Source organism: Hylobates moloch, unplaced genomic scaffold (assembly GCF_009828535.3).
Source record: "Hylobates moloch isolate HMO894 unplaced genomic scaffold, HMol_V3 SCAFFOLD_8, whole genome shotgun sequence".
NCBI classification, from domain to species: Eukaryota; Metazoa; Chordata; class Mammalia; order Primates; family Hylobatidae; genus Hylobates; species Hylobates moloch.
The window spans coordinates 98,769,754-98,791,416 of record NW_026652283.1 but is presented as its reverse complement, the minus strand read 5'-3'; the positions used below and the strand labels follow the sequence as shown (position 1 = coordinate 98,791,416).

Below are 21,663 nucleotides of genomic sequence, written 5' to 3'. Positions count from 1 at the left end.
ACTACAAACTATGTGTTTTATTATTTTGACACTGCTTCAGTGAGATGCTAGGCACCACCTTGTTACTGCTAGTAGTTACCACCTTGTTCCTGCCAGAAGAGATCTGGGTTCCCCCTTTACCTCCAGTGACACCTGTGTGGTAGAGGCAGCGGGGAGAGAAGCATCTCATTACTGCCTGGTACAGGTTGGAGTTCCAGCTCCCCAAGTGGTCTCCACTGATGTGGTAGTGGCCTCATTACTCTAGGCAATATTTAAAGTCCTAAATTTCCAATCGGTCTCTTCTGATACCACCACAGTGAGGAAGGATAGAGACATCTTGCTACTGCTAGATGTGGTCCAAGCTTCTCATGTGGTCTTCATTACCACCATGAAAGCAGAGGGGAGCAGAGTGGGGATATCATTACTGAACAGCAGGGATGAAAATCCTTCGTTCTGACTTGACCTTCTTTGAAGCTATCCTAGTAGAAGTGTTAGGGTTCCTTATTACAGACTCACAAGGGTGGAAATCTAGGCTCTGAGTTCATCTTTTACTGGTATAGATACGTGTGGGGCCACAGTATTTCATGTGGTATTTTGTTGGAGAAGTTATTGTGTAAAATGTTTCTGTCTTAATAGGTTGCCTTTTTCCTAATGTTTGGCTAGAGAGAAGAAGCTTTTGTTGGAGCTTAAATTTTATTTTCTCTTGTCTATTGGTATTTATAGGTTTCCGGCTTCTGCAGCTTCATGTCTGAGATATGTGAAGCAAAAGGAAGCCCACGACAATTACTGCTATGTGATTTCACTAGGTCTAGGCATCCTGAACTGGCTTGTCTTTATATTTTCTCCTTTTATAGTCTTCTTACATTTGCCTAATACATAATGTCTGGGGCTTTTATTGTACTTAACAATAGGAATAGGAAAAATGTGCCTATGCCATATTCATGGAAATGAAAGTCCGGCATGACTATCAAAAATAAATTGGACTCAGGAATGTTGAATAAATTGTTCAGGGTCACCCAGTTAGAAAGTGAAAAATCAAGAAAGAAGTGAGTAATAGGCACTTTAGAGTGAAATGGCCTGAGTTTGATTTCTAGGTCTATCACTCATTCTAAATATTATTAGTAATTTTTTTTCCACAGGCCCCTTTGAGAATATGATAAAAGCTAAAATCTTCTCTTTTGAAAAACACACTTATGGCTGGGCATAGTGGCTCACGCCTGTAATCCCAGCACTTTGGGAGGCCGAGGAGGGTGGAACACCTGAGGTCAAGAGTTCAAGACCAGCCTGGCCAACATGTTGAAACCCCTTCTCTACTAAAAATATAAAAATTAGTCAGGTGTGGTGGTGGGTGCCTGTAATCCCAGCTACTCGGGAGGCTGAGGCAGGAGAATTGCTTGAACCCAGGAGGCAGAGATTGCAGTGAGCTGAGATTGTACTACTGCACCCCAGCCTAGGCAACAGGGTGAGACTCTGTCTAAAAAAAAAAAAAGAAAGAGAGAAAAGAAAAGGAAAGGAAAAACATACTTATGTAGATACATACAACAGTTTGCACTTCATTTGAGTTAATTCCATGAATTCTAGGTCAGGATCTCCTGTTTTGGAAAAAAGCATGTTGTAGGCTTATATGTAGGGAAGAGAGAAGCCACATTTATAAGAACAGAGCAGAGAATCACATTCTGAAAGGGACTTTGCTGGTTCAAGTGTGGCTCTCAGAATGAAGAGGCTCTGAGGACTTGAATGAGTAGAGGATAACCATAGGGGCATCATGGAGTGCCAAGAGCAGTGGTTTTACTAGAAGATGCCCGTCCTCATCCCCACTCACCGTAGGGATGACTCACCTGTGCAGGCAGCTCCAGCGGGCTCCTCTGTATGTGTAGATTATCATCTGTTAACTGATGATCACCTTGCTGGAGGTGCTATAGCAATGCCCTTCTGGACCCTTTCTGGATAGGAAGCAAATGATATTGCTTGGACCTTGCAAATGGACTGAAGCACACCAGTGTACCCTGAGCTGGGGACAGAGGTAAAAGACTAGCATAAAGTTTGACATATACGACAACAGGAAAGAAAGGTTAAGACGGCTATGAGGGCTACAGGAAAGAGCAGTCAGATAATCAATTTGTATTTTAGCATTTACCAGCTAGGTGGCCTTGGATAAGTCACTAATGTCTCTGAATATTAACGTCTTCATCTGTAAAATGTTGATAATAACATAAACGATAATTATATATTAATAATTTCACATCATATAGTTTTTACGTGTAGTGAAGAAGATCGTATATGCAGAGACTCTGTGAAGTGGAAAACACTACACCAATATTATTTTCTAGGTCTAGCTAGAGATTGTATACTTCATCCAGGAGTAGAATTTTATGTACATAATTGTTACCTTTTGTAAGATATTTATGTAAAGGATTGATATGAAAACGTATAACAATTCTACGGTAAAACTATGATCTAGTTTTCTCTACTTAGAGAAAAATGCCCTAGGAAACATGGGTACTCCCCATAGAGAAAAAATATGTTTCATTAGAGCAGATGGTTGAGGAGAAAGAAAGTAGAGCATAATAAAAGGTATCTATAAAATTAGTCAAATAAAACACTAAGTGTTACAAAAACAGTTCAATGTTTTAACTGTCTTTTAGGGGTTTGTTTTACACGTGGAGGCAAAATGGTAATGATAAATATCAAAGGCAACCTCTCTGAACTATTTTTTTCTGGAATTCTAAAGAACTGGAAGCATTCTGAGAGCCTTTAGGTGGGGAATGACTAAGTGAGAAACAGACGGTTCAGTTTTTTATAACTTGGAGATAAGCATTTACCATGGCAATTCTAAACAATAACCAATGAGTCTATTGTCAGGTTCAGGAAGGAGGCAACCCTTTGAAATGCCTGAAGGCAAAAGTGGCACAGAGTGTTCAAATGATTCTGTGGGTTAATAATTAATATCCTCTGGAGACTTGCGCAAATGATTATGCAAGAGCACATATCACACTGTGCATTCCTAACCTCTGATACACTAAAGCGTAAGTGTTTTGTTACCAAGTATTCTTTGCAATCTTTCTTAGCCGTTAATCTAAAGTTTCTGCATTTAGAGAGCTGTTGTGAATTGACCAAAGTCAATTTGTCATTGACAAATATTTAGTTAGGTTTGGTAGATGGGAGGAGTTAGAAATGGATAAGATCTCAAGGTCTCCCCACATCCTTGCTACCCAGGTAACACTTAACAATAAAAATAAATCTCAGATTGAATTCTTCAACATTTACAAACTTTTTATTAGCAAACCTGCATGGACCTGTTCTGTAAACTAAGTGAAGACTTTGCTCTTGATCCTTCAGCATGCTGTGACAGTATTTTGCAGGAAATCACCACTTTAGAAAAATGTGAAAATTTTTGAGCAGTAGGATACAGTTAGTCTGACATCAAATGTCAGAATATTACAAAAATGGCTTAAGACAGGACTGGATACTTAGGGCTACGGCTCTACTGGAAAGGATGTAAGATTTTTGCCCTATTCATGTCACAGGAGGCATACCTGTACAATCCTGTAAGCCAGTCTTTATATTTTAAGCACAAATAATGGCCAAAATGAAAATGTATTTCTCACCTCCATTATGCGGATTAACAAAGCTTCTGGAGTTGAAAGAAGAAGAGGATTGGCTGAAGCAATTCCAGAAGCTTTCCAGGGGTACAGCCTTTTGAGAAGACCTTTCCAAATGCTACAATATGCTTGAAATATTTATTTTTGATTAAAGTACAACTTTTTCCAGTAAATATCAAGTATTTATTGAATATAATTAATGCATATACATTGTATATGTTTTAAGATGTGTAATACCATTAATTTGAAGTACATGCCCATTAAACATAACTCTTAAAATTGCTATTATCTTTTTTCTAATAGCAACTAAATAAATCCACCTTAAGGTAAAGATTTTTAAGTCAATTAACCTGTATTGGTAAGTGGCTTTGTACTTTTGAGAAATGAATAATTAAAACAATTTGTTGTAATTAAAGAAATTAATTATGTTTGATGAAGTGTCTAGCTTCCAAGGTTTGTGTATAGTTTGTTTAACAACTATTAAACCAAGTCATTGTGGCACTTGGAATATAATGTCCAAATAGGAGTGTCATTATTTTTAAGGAAGCACATACTGAGTTTGACAAAAAGATTTAAAACTGTTTATTGTAATTTTCCTTCTTAAAAAATTAAGAATTTGAGATGAATGTTTTACCAGGATGAAATTTATTAATGTAACTAAAAAGGATATAAAGTCTCTCTCTGGAAATGAAATCTGTCTTCATTTGTTTGTACCATTTTCACTTTTACAAAGCATTTTTCATCATTTTAAGAGGAAGTTCTGTGCAGGTGTTTAAATTCTGTGATGAGCATTATGAACCTCATTTTGTGGTCAGGCATTGTGGGCAATGCAGATTTTATTTCCTAAATTCACAACTTTCTAAGTCCCAATTTTTAAATATTACAAATTATAGAGTTTATTCATTGAACCATCCTCTTATTCACTAGTATTCATTGAGCAAAAAATATGGATCAGGCACAAGAAGCTAAAAATGCTAAAGACACAGTCCCTGCCTCAGTAAATCACAGCCTAGTTGGAGAGACTGAGAGGTGACTGGTGTCATGGTAGCAGATGACAGAGTGGCTTAGAGCCTGGGCTCTTCAGCCAGTTGTATTGAGCCAGAATTCTGACTCTGCCACCTCTTAACCTCTCTATGGTTCAGTTTCCCCACCTATAAAATGACTATGTATGATGATATCTACCTCATAGGATTGTTGCAAGGACTAACGTCATTTATTCATACAAACACTCTGAATGTTGTATGACATGTAGAGATAAATGTGCCAGACAATACACGTTGTCTAGAATTATTATGTTAAGTGTAGGTTGCTTTGAGAGCTGTCTCCTGCTAGAATATCTCTTTGTGTCACTCTATGTCAACTCAGATACCAATTCCTACCAGACTGAACTCTGTATTATCTTTTTAATGTGTTGACTTCCCCCTATTCTCACAGTCATGACTTTGGTTTAGACTTTGGTTATTTCCTACTTGATTTCCTGACAGTCTTATGTCCTTGGATGCATTATCCAGACTTTCTAATCACTGACTGAAAAATCTTATCTGATTATCCATTATCATCTCCCTCCCATGACCAAAATCTCCTTCAATGCCTTTTTATTATCTTCATTCTGAAACGAAACACAGGGCCTCTCAAGCTCAAGTTATGCTGGGCCACTATTGGGTATTGAGATTCCTTATTAGTGTGTAAAAATAAATGCCAAAATAAAAATCACAATATGTTTTACATTTATGGGTTTGTAACATGGAATCACTTTAAACATATACAATATAGAAATGTGTATAATTGCACAATTCAAAGATAACTAAAGAAACCACGCAATTCTCAATTCATAGTTGATGTGACTATGTATTTGGTACACAGGTTAACAGCTTATGGTAACTGAAATGTCTTCCTTTTTCAATTTAATCAGTGGATTTCTCTGTATTAGAAATGATTTGGGCTGGAACTAATAGTTTATGCAATATCAATTAATTATTTCTCATAGTTCTGCAAAATGGGGATCATCTTGCTGGCTCTACTCCTCCTGGTATTTGCTGGGGCTAGAAAATCCAAGATGGCTTTTTCACTCACATTTCTGGTGCCTCAGGTAGGAGGGCTAGAATATAGGGTAGCTGGCTGGGCATTTCTTTCTCCATGCGGCCTCTCAAATGGCTAGCTTGGGCTTCCATGAGGCACGATGGACTCCAGGTATTCAAACTTCTTATGTGGTAACTGATTCTATTTTTTTCTTTTTTTTTTTTTGACGGAGTCTCACTCTTGTCCAGGCTGGAGTGCAGTGGTACAATCTTGGCTCACTGAAACCTCTGCCTCCTGGGTTCAAACGATTCTCCTGCCTCAGCCTCCTGAGTAGCTGGGACTACAGACGTGTGCTACCATGCCCAGCTAATTTTTTGTATTTTTTAGTAGAGACGGGGTTTCACTGTGTTAGCCAGGATGGTCTTGATTTCCTGACCTTGTGATAAGCCTGCTTGGCCTCCCAAAGTGTTGGGATTACAGGTGTGAGCCACTGCACCCAGCCCTGATTCTTTTTTTTTTTTTTTTTTTGAGACAGGTTCTCGCTATGTTGCTGAGACTGGACTCAAATTTCTGGGCTCAAGCAATCTTCCTGCTTAATAGCTCCCTAATAGCTGGGACTCCCTAGTCTCCCTAATAGCTGGGACTATAGGTGCACTCCACTGCATCTGGCAAAACTGGTTTCTGAGAGAGAGGAAGTCTCTTTTTGAGGCCAGTCCCAGAATTGGCACTAATGGTCAATGTCACTCCCACTATATTCTGGTGAAAGGAAGTTACAAAGCTAGTGCAGATTCAAGGAAAGGGAAAATAGACTCCATCCCACCTGTTATTGTGCAGAATAATGTGTGAGTACAGTGAAAAAAGGAGGCAATGGTGGCCATCTTTACAGACTATCCACCATACTCAAATAATGTCTACATTGAGGTAGTTGCTGATAATGATTCAGTGGTTCTACTCTGATACTTTTGGCCTTCCTCTCACTGTTGAAAGGTGGTTGGAGTATTTCCAACTGTTTTGTCCTCTTCCAATTATATTCAAAGCTAGGAAACAGGTGAGTCCTTTTCCTTAGGCACTTCTCTCTTATCAGGTAGAAAAAAAATTTCCCACAAGCCCCCATCAGATTTCTTCTTGTAGAGATTTGACCGGACCTGGATCACATACCCACCCTTAGACAAGGATGGGCCTTTTCCTTAAGAGGAGCTGCATCCAAATCCTAAACAAAGTTAGTGAACTAATGGCAAGATGGGAGAGAGAGTGGATTTTAAGTAAACAAGGAACGGTGTTGGTCATTTTTTTTTTTTTTTTTTTGAGGCGGAGTCTCGCTCCATTGCCCAGGCTAGAGCACAATGGCGTGATCTCGGCTCACTGCAAGCTCCACCTCCCCCGTTCAAGCGATTCTCCTGCCTTAGCCTCCCGAGTAGCTGGGATTACAGGTGTGCGCCACCATGCTCAGCTAATTTTCGTATTTTTAGTAGAGACAGGGTTTCACAATGTTGGTCAGGCTGGTGTGGAAATCCTGACCTGATGATCTGCCTGCCTCGGCCTCCCAAAGTGCTGGAATTACAGGCGTGAGCCAGCGTGCCCGGCCCATATTCTTTAACTGTATGTACAACTTAATTTGTAGATGACCCTAAAAGTCTAAATGGGAGACCTACTGCCTTCCTCATCTTCAGCCCCCATAATAAACCTCATGATAGTTTTTGCTATAAGAACCCCTTTGTAGTTTTACCACCTGCAAATTATTTAACCTTGCTTTTCCGTGATTCCTCACCCTTCACATCCCTTATATCTCTTAGCTATTGCCTCAAAAATTCTGGATAACAAACCAACCCGAATTTTTCCTTAAACAGCACTTACTTATTCTTACTCAGACTCCTATGGATTGGCTAGAGGTAGGCTTGAGATTGGCTTATGGAGGTCTGGCTTAGATTCAATCAGGAGGTTGGTCCACATCTGTTCCACATGTCTCTCTTCCTCCCTGCATTTGCTGGTCTTTAAGTGCCTTCAACTGAAAATAATCAGTATACCAAAGCAGCGTATTTTGGAGTGGCATTTCCTGAAATCCTTCACTGGTCAGGTGGCAAAGATCAACCACCTGATCAATTTGTTCTAGAGTGTAGAACAAGTCTGGAACTAGACAGGACTAAGTTCAAATCTGGGCTCTGTCTTTTACTAGCTATGTGACCTTTGCCAAATAGTTAATCTCTCTAATCCTCAAATTCTTCATTTGTAAAGGGAAGATTAGAATAGTACTGCAAGGACATGCTCCAAAATTTAACAAGGATTATCTTTGGATAATAGGGTTAAGAATCCTTTTAACGTCTGCCTTTAAAAAAAGAATCTGTATTTCCTACCTATAATTAACATATATTACCCTTGTAATTTTCAAAAAGTTATTTTTTTCAAAACATACTATTGATGCTTTCTGTAAACATGTGGCATAATTGCAGGTTCCATTAATATCTGTGAAGAACTACAAACAAGAGAATGGATTAGGAAAACTGATATTCTCATTTTTCTCTCAATTGAAGACAAGAAACACACACTGAATACTGATTATCTGTAGAGCACAGAGTGTGGTTCTACAAGGAAAAAGGAATATTTTGTGCTTTCAAGGACTTTACAATCATTAGGGTAGAATTCTAAAAAGCAAATAAATAACAATAATGTACTCCATGTCAGAATGGGGCAAACTTTTTTTTAAAAAAAAGGCTAAATAAACGAAATGTTCCCTGGGTTATCCCTGGGAGAGGAGTGATCACAGGAGGTGAAGCATCACAAAATATTCCCTGCAGGAGGTAGCATCATGGATGACCCACAAAGGATGGATGACCCTCACAAATTAACTACAGTCTCAGTGCTTATTGGTTTGCTTCACAATAAAAGGAAAATTGGTCAAGAGATAAATGCTGAGAATGTGACTGGTTAATTTATAAGGAGAGGAATCTCCCTGTTAACTGCTCTAGCTGACAGTAACCTCAACAGCTGCATGTCACAAAGTTCAGGGAAGTAGGAAGTTCTTCTCTCATCACAACTGAGAAATGCAAGGTTTAAAAAAATCACAATTTGATTCAGTTCAATTGTGTGCGTGTGTGTGTGTGCGCGTGCAGAGTTTAAAAAACTGGTAAAATAGACTGTCAACTTTTAAAATTTCTGTTCAAGTTGATATTTATTGTTTTTCAACCCATTAAGGGCTTAAAAATTACCTTCCTTGTTTTTTAAACCCTGAGTAGGGCTATTATTTTTTTTGTTCCCAGTTGCAAATGGCCCAGTTTTTTACATGTATATATTAACTGCTTATGTGAATACACAAAATATTATACTAAGCCAAATATACAACTATGTGTGAAAATGATGTCTTGATTAAGGGTATCAGACCTCCCTTTCAATAAGAATTTCAAAAGGAAGGGCATCATGACAATTTTTTTTCTCTTTTTCTTTTATTTATTTTTTGTTTTTGAGATAGGGTCTCATTCTGTCTTCTAGGCTGAAGTGCAGTGGCACAATCATGGCTCACTGCAGCCTTGGTCTCCTGGGCTCAAGTGATCCTCCCACCTCAGCCTCCTGAGTAGTTGGCACTACAGATACATGCCAACATGCCTGGCTTTTTTTTTTTTTTTAGTAAAGATGAAGTCTCACTATGTTGCTTAGGCTCGTCTCAAACTCCTGGGCTCAAGTAATCCTCCCGTCTAGGCCTCCCAAAGTGCTGGGATTACAGGCGTGGACCACTGCACTCAGCCTGATGAATTTTTAAAATGATCAAATTGCAATATGCATGAGTTTACGTCTCTATTATTTTTATTATGATGATTTTCAAAAGGCTTGCTTGCACTTGGCAATGCTGAATTCTGATTCTTCTCAATTTCACAGGAGACTGGAGATTAAATCAGAAATGTTAAGGGCAAACAAAATTAAAATCAACATTAATGATGTATGATGACAAAGACCACCAGTTAAACATTCCACTATAGATTCAAATATCTAGCCTCCAACAATGTAAAACATCTGTCTTTGTGATAATTAAGGAAAACAAAGCCTTTGGAATCTATTGGACATTTATTTGCCACATTGTGTTTTCAGGAGAAAGAAAGTACATGTATGCTGTCTGGAGGAACTTGGGCAAATGTAGGAAAAAAAAAAAAGAAGAAGAAAGAAACCCACATACTTCTCCATTCTTAAGAAAAGGAAGTAGTGGTGACATCATTCTCGGCTAAAATGTAGTCTGTTTATATCTCAAATATTCAGTAACAATGTTTTCTCCAGAGTTATGAAGCAACTAGAACAATCAAGTACAATTTTCTTCTAAATCTTTATTGCCTGATTCATTCATTCATCCAACAAATATTTATTAAACATCGATTATGTGTTTGATGCTTAGGGACACAATAGTAAGTGGAGGGAAAGATATATAATACCTGCCCTCAAGAAATTTGTAGTTGAATGGAGGATAGAAATATAAATTAAAGAATGACACAAATAATTATGAAGTTACAGCTGTTAAAAGAAAAGCATATGGTGCCAAGAGAACCTATAATACAAGATCTACTCCTGGAGGTGAGGGAAAGCTTGCCCATCAAAGAAGTTATGATTCAATCCATGAAGACCAGGAGTTGGCTGGGTGAAGAAAAAAAGGTCAGAGGAAGGAAGTCCATACTGGGGAAGGCTCTATGCATAAAGGGTAGGAGGATTACAGAGGCACATTCACGAAATTTGGAGAAGGCTTTCAGCAAGCAAGGAGAAGCCAAATGAAAGTTTACGGGAGAGGTGGAGGCTTGAAGACCCGTTCAAGGATCTGGTTTTTTATCTTCTCTTTATCTCAAGAGCAGTGGGAAGCCATTAAATGATTTTAATCAGAGGGTTGGTATAACGAGTTTTGTATTTTGAAAAGCTGAATTCAGCTCTCGTTTGAGAAACTGAATGAAAGAGCCCAGAATGGCCGTGGCTGAGGGTGACTGGTGGGAGACTCCTACGCAAACTATGGCAGTGGCATGGGCTGGTGGCAGAAGAGGGAATAGGGAGAAGATTTGGAACTCAATCTTCCTCCATTGACAAAGTCACCCCAGCTTTGGCAAGGCAATTAATTGTTGGGAAAGATGATGCCTAGCCCTCCTGATTTCACTGCATTTTCTGCATCTTAAACATGAGTGCTGGGAAGTGGCAAAACATCCAGAGGCAGCTTGGGTGCTAGGTGGAGAATGAGTTAAAATTCCAGGATGAAGCAAATGAACTCTTAGAATGACAGGAAAGATTTGGGAGTTGGGTTTGGGGGAGGGCTATTTACCTTTATTCCCTGGAGACCCTGGCACAAACCCTTGCCTCTGCAATCTTCCTCTCAGGTAAAGGAATTCGTTAAATGAATTGCTGGAAGATCTACTGACCAGAGGGCTGTACAGAATCATATCTTTGAGAGTGGGAAGTAGGTTGACCACATAGTTTATTATCCAATCAGGATATATCTGAAAGAGAAAGGGGGTTCTATTAATATTTAAACTACAAAACATGTACACCAGGAATGTCTTGGGCAAATCTGGTTGCCTTTGCAAGAAAGGAAATTTGAAAGTTTATACTGTTCTGCTCCCATGTTACCCCGTTTGCACATGAGAGGCTAAGTATTCTCTTTCTTCACCTGCATTAAGGGAATAAAAGCAAAGCATTCAGGTGACTCCCAAGCCACTTTTAATTTTACAGTTTCTGCTATACTCTATACATTCTGAAAATTACATTTCCCACCATTATCACTTCGTGATAGGTGATCATTTACAATTACTCACTGACTCAGTCCCGGAAAGAGGCGGTGCAAAATGGGAGGCTCTATCCAGGTGCTCATTAGAAATGCAGAATCTCTGCCTGCCTCCTAGACCTACTGAATTAGAATCTGCATTTTTTAATAAGATTCCCAGGTGATCAATATGTACATTAAAACTTGAGAAAAACCTCTAGACTTCGACCTAAAGAAAAACATTGTACAACTTCACAGTGTATGCACATACATACATGTATATAGACACAACCGAAGCACAAATTTAATGAAGTAAAATTTACCGTTACTATTTTATTTGGGAAAGAAATGTGCTCGCAACTCAATAGATTTGAGTATTCACTCCTGGATCTCAACTTGTAATTTGAAAACGCATCTCTAAAGCACCTAGGAGCAATCTGAAGAAAGCTGAGGGGAGGCGGCAGATGTTCTGATCTACCAGGGAAAACGTGGACGTTTTCTGTTGTTACTTTGTGAACTGCGTGCACTTAGTCATTCTTGAGTAAATACTTGGAGCGAGGAACTCCCGAGTGGTGTGGGAGGGCGGTGAGGGGCAGCTGAAAGTCGGCCAAAGCGCTCGGAGGGGCTGGTCTAGGAAACATGATTGGCAGCTACGAGAGAGCTAGGGGCTGGACGTCGAGGAGAGGGAGAAGGCTCTCCGGCGGAGAGAGGTCCTGCCCAGCTGTTGGCGAGGAGTTTCCTGTTTCCCCCGCAGCGCTGAGTTGAAGTTGAGTGAGTCACTCGCGCGCACGGAGCGACGACACCCCCGCGCGTGCACCCGCTCGGGACAGGAGCCGGACTCCTGTGCAGCTTCCCTCGGCCGCCGGGGGCCTCCCCGCGCCTCGCCGGCCTCCAGGCCCCCTCCTGGCTGGTGAGCGGGAGCCACATCTGGCCCGCACATCTGCGCGGCCGGCCCGGCGCGGGGTCCAGAGAGGGCGCGGCGCGGAGGCGCAGCCAGGGGTCCGGGAAGGCGCCGTCCGCTGCGCTCGGGGCTCGGTCTATGACGAGCAGCGGGGTCTGCCATGGGTCGGGGGCTGCTCAGGGGCCTGTGGCCGCTGCACATCGTCCTGTGGACGCGTATCGCCAGCACGATCCCACCGCACGTTCAGAAGTCGGGTGAGTGGTCCCCAGCCCGGGCTCGGCGGGGCGCCGGGAGTCTTCCTGGGGTCCCCGCCTCTCCGCAGCGCTTGACAGTCGGGCCCGGCAACCTGGCGCCCGGGCGGAAACGAGGAAAGTTTCCCCCGCGGCACTCACGCAGCCCGACTCCCATAGCTGCAGGGATGTGTGAGTTTTTCTTGAAAAAGAGAAGGAAAGTTCAGTTGCAAGGGGCGCGGGGCAGGTTTGGTCCCCTTTGTGCGAGCAGGAAAGGCGTTGTGTTGGCCGCGTTCGAGGCGAGCCCCCACCCCCGGAAAGGGAAGTTTGAGAAGTTGGTTATCTGAAGGCGGCCGGGGAGCAGCGGCCCGGAGCGGCAGCCTGAGCTGCCAAAGCAGCCAGCGCACCTGGGCCACTCTGCCCGTGGCGATGCCGCGTGCCCACCCAGCTCTTTCTGAACCACCCGTTCAAAAGGCCAGTTCCTCAGTCCTTAGCTCCTGGACACGGCCACCTTTCCCTCAGGCCGGCTTCTTGGCCCGGAGTTTTGGGATACAAGTTTCAAGAAAATAATCGATTTCCAAAAGAAAGTTAGCTGGCTCCACTGACGCCTTGGCATGGATGGGTAGGGAGTGGAGATGCTCAGGTGAAACCGAGAATCCCTCACTGAATGCCTACTAGGTGCTAGAGGCTGTAGATTTTGCCTGGAACAAGACAGTCTTGTCTTCAGGGAGTTGATGGTTCTATGCAATTATCGTTTGTTGGAAACCGAAGGGTTAAAATCCTAACTAGGCTACCCACCTGATAGCTGTCTCTGAAGGTTTTTAAGGAAAAAAAAAAAAAAAAAAAATATATATATATATATATATATGCATGCAGGAATGGGGGTTCTTAACTATTTGTTATGGAAAGTGTAAAACCATTGAAACTTCAAAAGTTAGATTTTTTTTTTTTTTTGAGACGGAGTCTCGCTCGGTCACCAGGCTTGAGTGCAGTGGCGCGATCTCGGCTCACAGCACCTTTGCCTCCGGGTTCAAGCGATTCTCCTGCCTTAGCCTCCCGAGTAGCTGGGATTACAGGGGCGTGCCACCACGCGCAGCTAATTTTTGTATTTTTAGTAGAGATGGGGTTTCACCATATTGGCCCTCGTGATCCGCCCACCTTGGCCTCCCAAAGTGCTGGGATTACAGACGTGAGCCACCGCGCCCGGCCAAAAGTTAGACTTTTTGCAGCTATGATCCAAATAACATTATCTGCAGCTGTGGTCTGGGTAACCGAGTATTTGGGCAAGCCATAGAGCTTTTTCTGGGCCTTAGTTTCCTCATCTATAAAATGGCGAGGTTGAAGCTGGGTAATTTTACACATCATCTTCATGTTTAACATCTTAACGTGTTGTGCCCCACCCCTCCTTTCCCCTAGCTCTTCTGGTGACTTGGAGACGACCCATGTAGACTTTGGATGAAATGTAGAGGAGTTGACAGTCCACATCACCCGGAGGCACTCATTTTATTTATCCAGGGGCATGGGCAGATTTACCTTTAGGTTTGTCTAGAAAAAATGCGCATCACGGTCAGTTGTAAATTTTAGAGTATTTGAAGTAGATTGGGAACTTTTTAAAAATTATGGCATACATTGAAGGTGGCATGGAGATGGAAGTTTTTAATCAAATTAGGAAGAGGCACTATTGCAAGCAAAAAGTCTTAACACACATTTGAGTCCTACGGTTTTAATAAAATAGTGTTTCGTGCTTGGCGTTTTTCCTGCATCGCAGTACCAGAATGTTCTATTGTCTCTCATTTTCCTTCAGACTCTTAAAACCCGTTATATTTTGCTAATAAATATTTAAAATGGTACCCTTAATTTTCTGTGGATGTTAAAAATCATTAAAACCTTTGTTCCAGATTATAAAAGAAGGAAATTGGCAGGTCCTGATGTTGTTAGTTAGGTTCTCTTTACAAGGATAAGATTTATGATTTGCAAATTCTAGACCCAATAGTTCATGAGTCACTTTCATTTCATCAATATACACACTTTTAAACAATTAGCTTAAAAGCATGGTGGCTTTTTATTTGGGTATTTAGACAGTTTTACAAGGCCCACAGATTTTATATTTTTATAGAACTGAAGTTTCAAAATGGTTGAATTAATGAATCATTTTGAATTTGTATTCATTTGATTCAAATTAAATTTTCAAAGTTGGCCGAAGGTTGAAGACAGATATATTGAAGACGAGAAACCTAATTCTACTTACTTACATTTTAGTTTTTCATGTAAGTAAATAGTTTCAGAATTTCTCTAACATAATTGGTAAACTGAAAACATTTTTTCAAAATATCTTAATGCAAGATAATATATGAGGTAATGAGATTGTTTAATAAACAACAAGCTCCTTTTATGTCACCTGAAAAGGCCCAAAAATCTGTCTTCCGTTTAGTAGCTTCTGTACTTCTGTTTAGTAGTATGCAAAGGATTTAAATATAAGAACAAATTTCACTAAGAAATAGAAATTTTTTTTTCTTTGTTTTTGACTTAGTAGATTCACTCTTCCTAAATGATCAAAATTAAGAAATATCTCTTTTGGGGAAAACTGTAAAGTGTACAATAACTCTTCAGGTCTGAAAAATATGACTTTTCAGGTTCCTAAAAGTAGATTCTTATTCAGGACAAAGAATTTGTAAAAGTGTCATAGTGATACAGGTTCTTCAAATCACTTTAATAACCTGCTTATTTTGTCAGGGTAAGAGACTAGACATCATTAGGCTCCAAATCTGATCTTTGGTCTACTTGCACTTCTTTTTCCCCCTCATAAAAACACATTTTCACCTTTAGGCCACTCAACATCTTATTTTTAATGAGTTATGATTTATACAAAATTCTAATCACATTTTGAACTCATTGCCTTCTTTTCAATGTAGCATTCCCTAATGATGACTGTTGTCTATGTAGTCAACGTAACTACTACATGTTTTCTACTCAGTTATGAACATGACTTTTTAATTTTTTCAGTAAGGTTAGTTTTTAACTCTGGATCAATAAGGCACCTCATCGATATCATTGCAAAAAGTGGGCATCTTTTCTTCTACCTTTTCAACCATATTTGAGTATCTCTTGCCAGGCAGGACGCTCAGACCTGGGGCACCATCTCAGATGAATAAGGCAGACCTGGTCTTTGCCATTGAGTGTAACAGCTGGGAGCATGTTATAAGTAAAGAAAAGGATACATGTTTTAACTCTTTATATTTGAAAGCATTATGGAATACTGGTGTTTTATTTTCTACACCTCATTTTCAAAAGCCTCATTTTTTTTGTTGTTGTATGCACTAGGAGGATGTGCGTGTTGAATGTTTCCTTCTAGGTCCCATTGAATGTATTTTTGAATCAATTTATTCTCACTTTCCTATACCTGCCTTGTCACGGAGCCCCAGTTGGGCAGCCTTTAATTGCATTCTCCATTCCATAGCCAGCATGATGGACCCAATGCATTCATTTAGTGTTCTCTTTGAGGATAGGATGGTGGTAGAAGAGTGTAGGGTATAAACTTTGGAATCAGGCCGTCCTGGGTTCCAAACCCACTTCCCATTTACTGGCTGTGTAGCCTGTTGTAGTTACTTTACCTACTAGTCATCCCTGGTCTCATTTGTAAAATGAGGATTATGGAGTTATGGTGAGGATTAAATAAAATATTGTTTTAAAGTATTTAACATGGTGCCTGCAACATAGTAAATGCTCAATAAATATGAGCTTCTGTTATTACTATTAACTCCTTAATTGGGCTTACCAGGGGCCTCTGACGTGGTTCCCATTTGACTCTGCTGCTTCACATCCCACCACAGCCCACATTTTCCCAGTCTATTTGTGTCACTACACATACACACAATGTGAGCAATTTAGGCAGCTGTGCCTTTGTTCCGAATGTCTGGAACTCCTGCTACCTGGCTAATTTTCACTCATCTTTTAAGACATAGTTCAAGTGTCATCTTCTTGAGGAAACCTGCTTTGAATGCCCCAGTTTGAGGTAAATATCTCCTATGAGATGCAGACTTCTCACTTAGCTGATAACAATACCAAGCCGAAGTTATATCTTTACGTAACTCTCTTGCCCATTAGACCTTCAATCCTCTCAATCTTATTCAGTTTTCTATCTCCGGGGTCTCTGGCAGTGCCTGACACATCATTTAGCACCCAGGAAGTGCTGAGCTGAACCTCCACTTCATCCTACTGTATCTAGTGCAACTGAGGTCGAGCATTTAACTAAGCAGTCACTGTTTATTAGGTGTTTGGTCCGAATAGTAAAATCTTTACTTTCAGTTAGAATAGTTTTAGTTCTGATCACAATAAGTAATTTGACTGTTTTTGAAGTATGGAATTGGTTCTTGTATTCTCATGAAATATGGAAAAAGATGTTTCAACTTCTGACAAACATGATGGAAAGCTGCTAGAAGTTTTCATGCAATTCCTGTAGCCATAAATTTTGAATTAGTATAGGGCCTTGAAAGCCACTGCAAAACTTTAAATAAAGTCACCAGAGGAATTATCCAGTAGATACTCATTCCTCTTTTTTTTTTTTTTCGTAGAAAGGTGTCGAAAAGAGAATTTTATTACGAATGAAGTACTAAAATCAAAATTTAGTTTTTAAGTTTCTTTTTTCATCGGGTTTTATGTTTTGGTTTATAAGGGTGAAGCAGCGTTGGGTGAAGGGAAGTGTGGTCTTGTAGCCACCACTGCCTACTCTAGAGTAGCGTGGATATTATTTAGGTCTGATGCAAACCACCAAAGCAGTTTTAAATAGGGTGCAGGGGAAACATACTTCCTGGCTACGGCATGGCATTATTTGGCCAAGTTCCACATAAAAGCATAACTCTGTTACCTTGTTAGCTTCTACGCTCCAGGTCCTTATGTACAACTTCAGCAGATTTAAGTTATGATTTTCAGTAGAACAGATACGCATTCACAGCAAGAATGCTCACCACTTATTTTGTACTCTCTACTTTCCTGGTAATATTTTGCTCCACAGGTACTTGTTGCTTGTGACTGAGGCAAGATAATGACTCATACTTCTTTGCTTGGCATGCCAAAAGGGTTTGGAAGGCAAATTGGCTCATTTCAGGGAGAAGGAAGAGAAAGAGAATTAACATTTGAGAACCTACCCTGAGCCAGCCACTTGACATTATGTATCTAATTTAATCCTAGGAAGAAATCTCCAAGATAAGTTTTATTATCTTTATTTTATGGATGGAAAGATGGATCCTGCTCAGAGTCTCTCTGGAGTTTTGCCTGGGTGCATGTATGTGTGTGTGGCCTGCTAGGTTCTTTTGTGTGGTCTCTGTGTGTGTATGCGTGTGTTGGGAGAGAGGCTGAAGAGGGGTGAATGGATATCAGATTTGAGAGAGGGGAAGCTTACCATCTAATGTCGTCAGTTCAGTGCTCCTGATTTAATTGATTTGCGTTGCTTGCATTATCTGCCTCCTTCCTGACTACATTTGTACCACAGAAAATCACGATAAGGCAGAGATTCTTTGTATAAGGAAACTCTACAGCCCACAGTTTGACAATGGTGCCTTAGTGGTAGGGCTCATGGTGGGTGACCTGTGGTTTGGCCACTTATAGCAGTTGGACATACCCCATTTGCAAAGATATGTATTGTAAACCCCAAATTTCAAGCATGTAGGACAATCATTTGTGTACAATCAATGTGTACAACTGCTGATGAGGGCAAGAAGAGCCGGCTTTATCCAACATAAAAAAGAAGAAGGGAACAGTTTGACTTTTGAAGGGGACAATTTGAAAACTTACAGGAGGTTAAGATTCTCTTCCTCACCCATTACATCAGGATTACTTCTGCCTTTTACTTGCCACAGTCAGCTTTTTAGGTCTTAGCACCCAACAGGTAGCAACTATCCTCTTGGGTGTAGTGAATTTAGTCTACTTATGGCCTCCTGCTTAGACTCTTAAGGGTCCCCTAGCATCTGTGTTTTGTTTATGGGTTTGAAGCTATCATTATTAGATGAGATTTAGCCTCAGGGCCTGTACCTATGACTGGGGAGATTCTATCTGGGAAAGGTCAAGACATGCAGCTCTTTTTTTTTCTCTCTCTTTTCTGAGGGAATATTTTCCTCCAATTTTTTTCAGCTCTACAACTAAAATATAGGCCTAGTATATGAACACAACTGGCCTCTGTCCTGGGCCTTAGACGGTACTCTGCTGTCATTCTTCTCTGGTCAGAGCCATGCCTATGGGGTGAGGTGACTTTTGGGCCTTCCAGTCTTACTCTCTTTTCGTTTTTAGACCATGATTTGGTTATGTGGGAACCCACATTCACTGCCCAGAAGGCCCTGAACTGGTATCTGCAGTTTGCATGGATCCTTGAAGCCATCTTCCTGAAGGCTGTCTTTGCTACTGGTTGTGCAATCTCTGCATGAGGGTTGTTTAAGGGATAGCTGTGTGTGTGTGTGTGTGTGTGTGTGTGTGTGAGAGAGAGAGAGAGAGAGACAGAGAGCGAGCTTGGGTGTCCACATATCACAAGGCCCCTCTTGATGTAGGATGGAGCAGGCAGGGGGGAGGAAGGCAAATTGATTACCAGGGCTCAGGATGATGTCTCTCTTTAAACTACCCATTTCTGAGGAAGGACTATAAACATTGTAGGAGTTCTAAAGTTGTACCTGGTCTTCCAAGACATTGAAAAGATATATTTGTCAGTCTAGGTAGAAGGATAAAACCTATTTTATTGAGCTTGCTAACTTGATTTGTAACTTTAAATGTTTTGACTTATGGTACATGGGCCTCTATTTGCTCACTTGCCTTGGGCCTTCCCATGTTGGGGGTGAATCTGCAGCAGCAACATTCCTTTGCAGAGATGTTGGGTAGAAATTAGTTTTGGTTAATTGTATCATTTTTTCCCTGGAATAGACAGCATTGAACATTAAAGAAAAAGATAAGAGTTACTTTGTAGACATAGTGCTCTATTTCCTTTGGGAAATGTAGTTTTTCTTAGTTTGCGTTGTCCTGAAGTGAACTTTAGCTCTATACTTTTTTTTCTTTCTTTTTTTTTTTAGATTTCCTAGTGCCCTAGTTGCATTTCTTCTGTGTATTGAGAGACCACCAGGGCAAGGCGAAGTTTATCTGAATGTTTTTTCCTCCTATTACAAATATTTTATTTGAACCATCCACGGTTCAAATAAAAAAGAGGCTTGGTTCTTCTCAAGCCTCTTTGAGGAAACAGGGAAAAAGGCTTCCCAGTTCTTTAGAAGATATAAGATTGTCAAAACTTCATTTTAGAGAACTAGGGATTTGGTTGAACTAACATGAATGCCTTTGAAAGAAGATATGGGTTGGGTGCCTGTTTTCAGTATATGCTGCAGCAGCTCTTTATTAAAGTATAAATCATTACAAGTCTTCATTTCCTGTGGGGCGATAACACCGCTATTTTGTGGATGACTACCTGTCATGCCCAAATCCTGCAAACTTTTCTACATAGGGAAATGGAATTGGGCTTATGCCCCCTGTAGCTTTTCTCAAGAGACTTCATGGACTAATTTCCCAATAATCATAGTTGCTACCACTTATTGAGGTCTTGCTACTGCCTGGATCATGCTGAGTACTTCAAGTGTACTAACCCTCAAAACAACTTTAGAACGTAGGTTATATTATGCTTATTATAAATCCTCCAGAGTTAATAAATTTGCCTAAGTCCACCTAGTTAGAAAATGATTAGGCTGAGGTTGGAACCAAGATGGTCTGGTTTGGGGATCTAGACTCCTAATTGTTATACTGTACTGAGACTAGTCTGCCTTAATTGACATAAACTACTTGTCCATTATAGCATGGGTGTTGGAAGACTAGGGGTTAAGAGAAATAATAATATCCAACATTTTTCTAATGTTTTAGCATTCTTCATCTATTATCCCATTGAATTTCCTTAGTGTAATAAAATAACACTTGGTTTATACACCAGGTAGTCAAACATCATGCCTGTCTTGTGACCTCAATGGGAAAATGAAGTATATACCTCAAGTGATACAGTCTTGGCTGAATCATGGAACAATTATGCCATCAGGGAGTTTAGGTATTCTGAGTTAAACAGGCACTTTATTTGAAAGGACTGAGAGACTTCACAGATGCATCAAATATGTTGAGAATATAAATGCCAGGCTCAGGTGGATTTACTGTGAAGTGCTTGAACTTAACCTTCAAGGCTACCTATACTCTGGTATAGGTCCATCTCCTGGCTCTAGGAGAGGCCCTGGCAATGTGGTTAACAAGTGTCATCAAGTCAAACACTATGAAATCTTGCAGTGCCCTGACTCTTACAGCTCACATATAAAAGAAACCTGATAAGTTTTCCAAATTTGGAGTCAATCCAAAAAATTTATATGACATTACCTATAATGAATTATGAAGCTGAAAGGAACTTTTCCAAATTATTCAAGAATAAATTACAAATTCTGATCTACAGTTCTAAAGGGAAGACTGAATTATTTTTCTATTCTCTCAATAGAGAATATTGCAAAATGTTATTGGAAGAGATGATCAAAGACTGTGCAACCAAAAAATATAGGAAAAGTATTTCAGAGGTATGGCAATCAATTAATAAAAATATTTGTTTTTTAAACACTTCATATTTGTAGTATTTATAGCTTTTAAAAAATTGTTGTTTGTATGATACTATTTAAAATTTTTTTTTCCAGAGATCTCATTCTGTCACTCAGTCTGGAAAGCAGTTGCATGATCATAACTCACTGCAGCCTTGGATTCCTAGGCTCAAGCAATCCTCTAGAGTAGCTCGGACTAAAGGCATGCACCACCATGACCGGCCATTTTTTTGTTGTTTTTAATTTTTGTAGAGATGGTGTCTTACTATGTACCCAGTCTGGTCTTGAACTCTGGGGCTCAAAGGAACCTGTCCACCTCTGCTTCCCAAAGTGTTAGGAATACAGGTGTAAGCCACTGCACCTGGCCTGTATACCATTTTAATTCTAAATAAATATTCACTTTATTCTTAATTTTGTATTCACTTTATTCTTAATTTTGTATTCTTCTTCTTAAAGAGTACCCCTGAAATTTACAAGCTTCAGATTCCAAAGAGCTGAGTCTTTGACTAATGGTAGGATTTGTTTGTTGGTTTAGAAAATAAATGTTAAAAATGCCTCTTCCTCCTTCCCCGCATTGCAAACAGAGCCTGAAATCTGCATTGTTATTTCACAAAACCAAAATATTTTTCCT

At 40.1% G+C, this 21,663-nt stretch overlaps 1 protein-coding gene across 4 annotated transcripts in view; it reads left to right on the top strand.

The window, feature by feature from the left end:
* The first annotated feature begins 12,094 nt into the window (after positions 1 to 12,094).
* TGFBR2 (transforming growth factor beta receptor 2) overlaps positions 12,095 to 21,663 on the top strand; it is an 87,292-nt gene continuing 77,723 nt past the window's right edge. For 2 of the 4 annotated variants that reach the window (XM_032162233.2, XM_032162232.2), the window contains exon 1: positions 12,095 to 12,471. In XM_032162233.2, the coding sequence (XP_032018124.1) occupies positions 12,378 to 12,471 (94 nt within the window). In that variant the 5' untranslated portion in view covers positions 12,095 to 12,377. The remainder of the gene's footprint in view (positions 12,472 to 21,663) is intronic. The other 2 variants (XM_058443171.1, XM_058443170.1) reach the window with 1 other exon arrangement.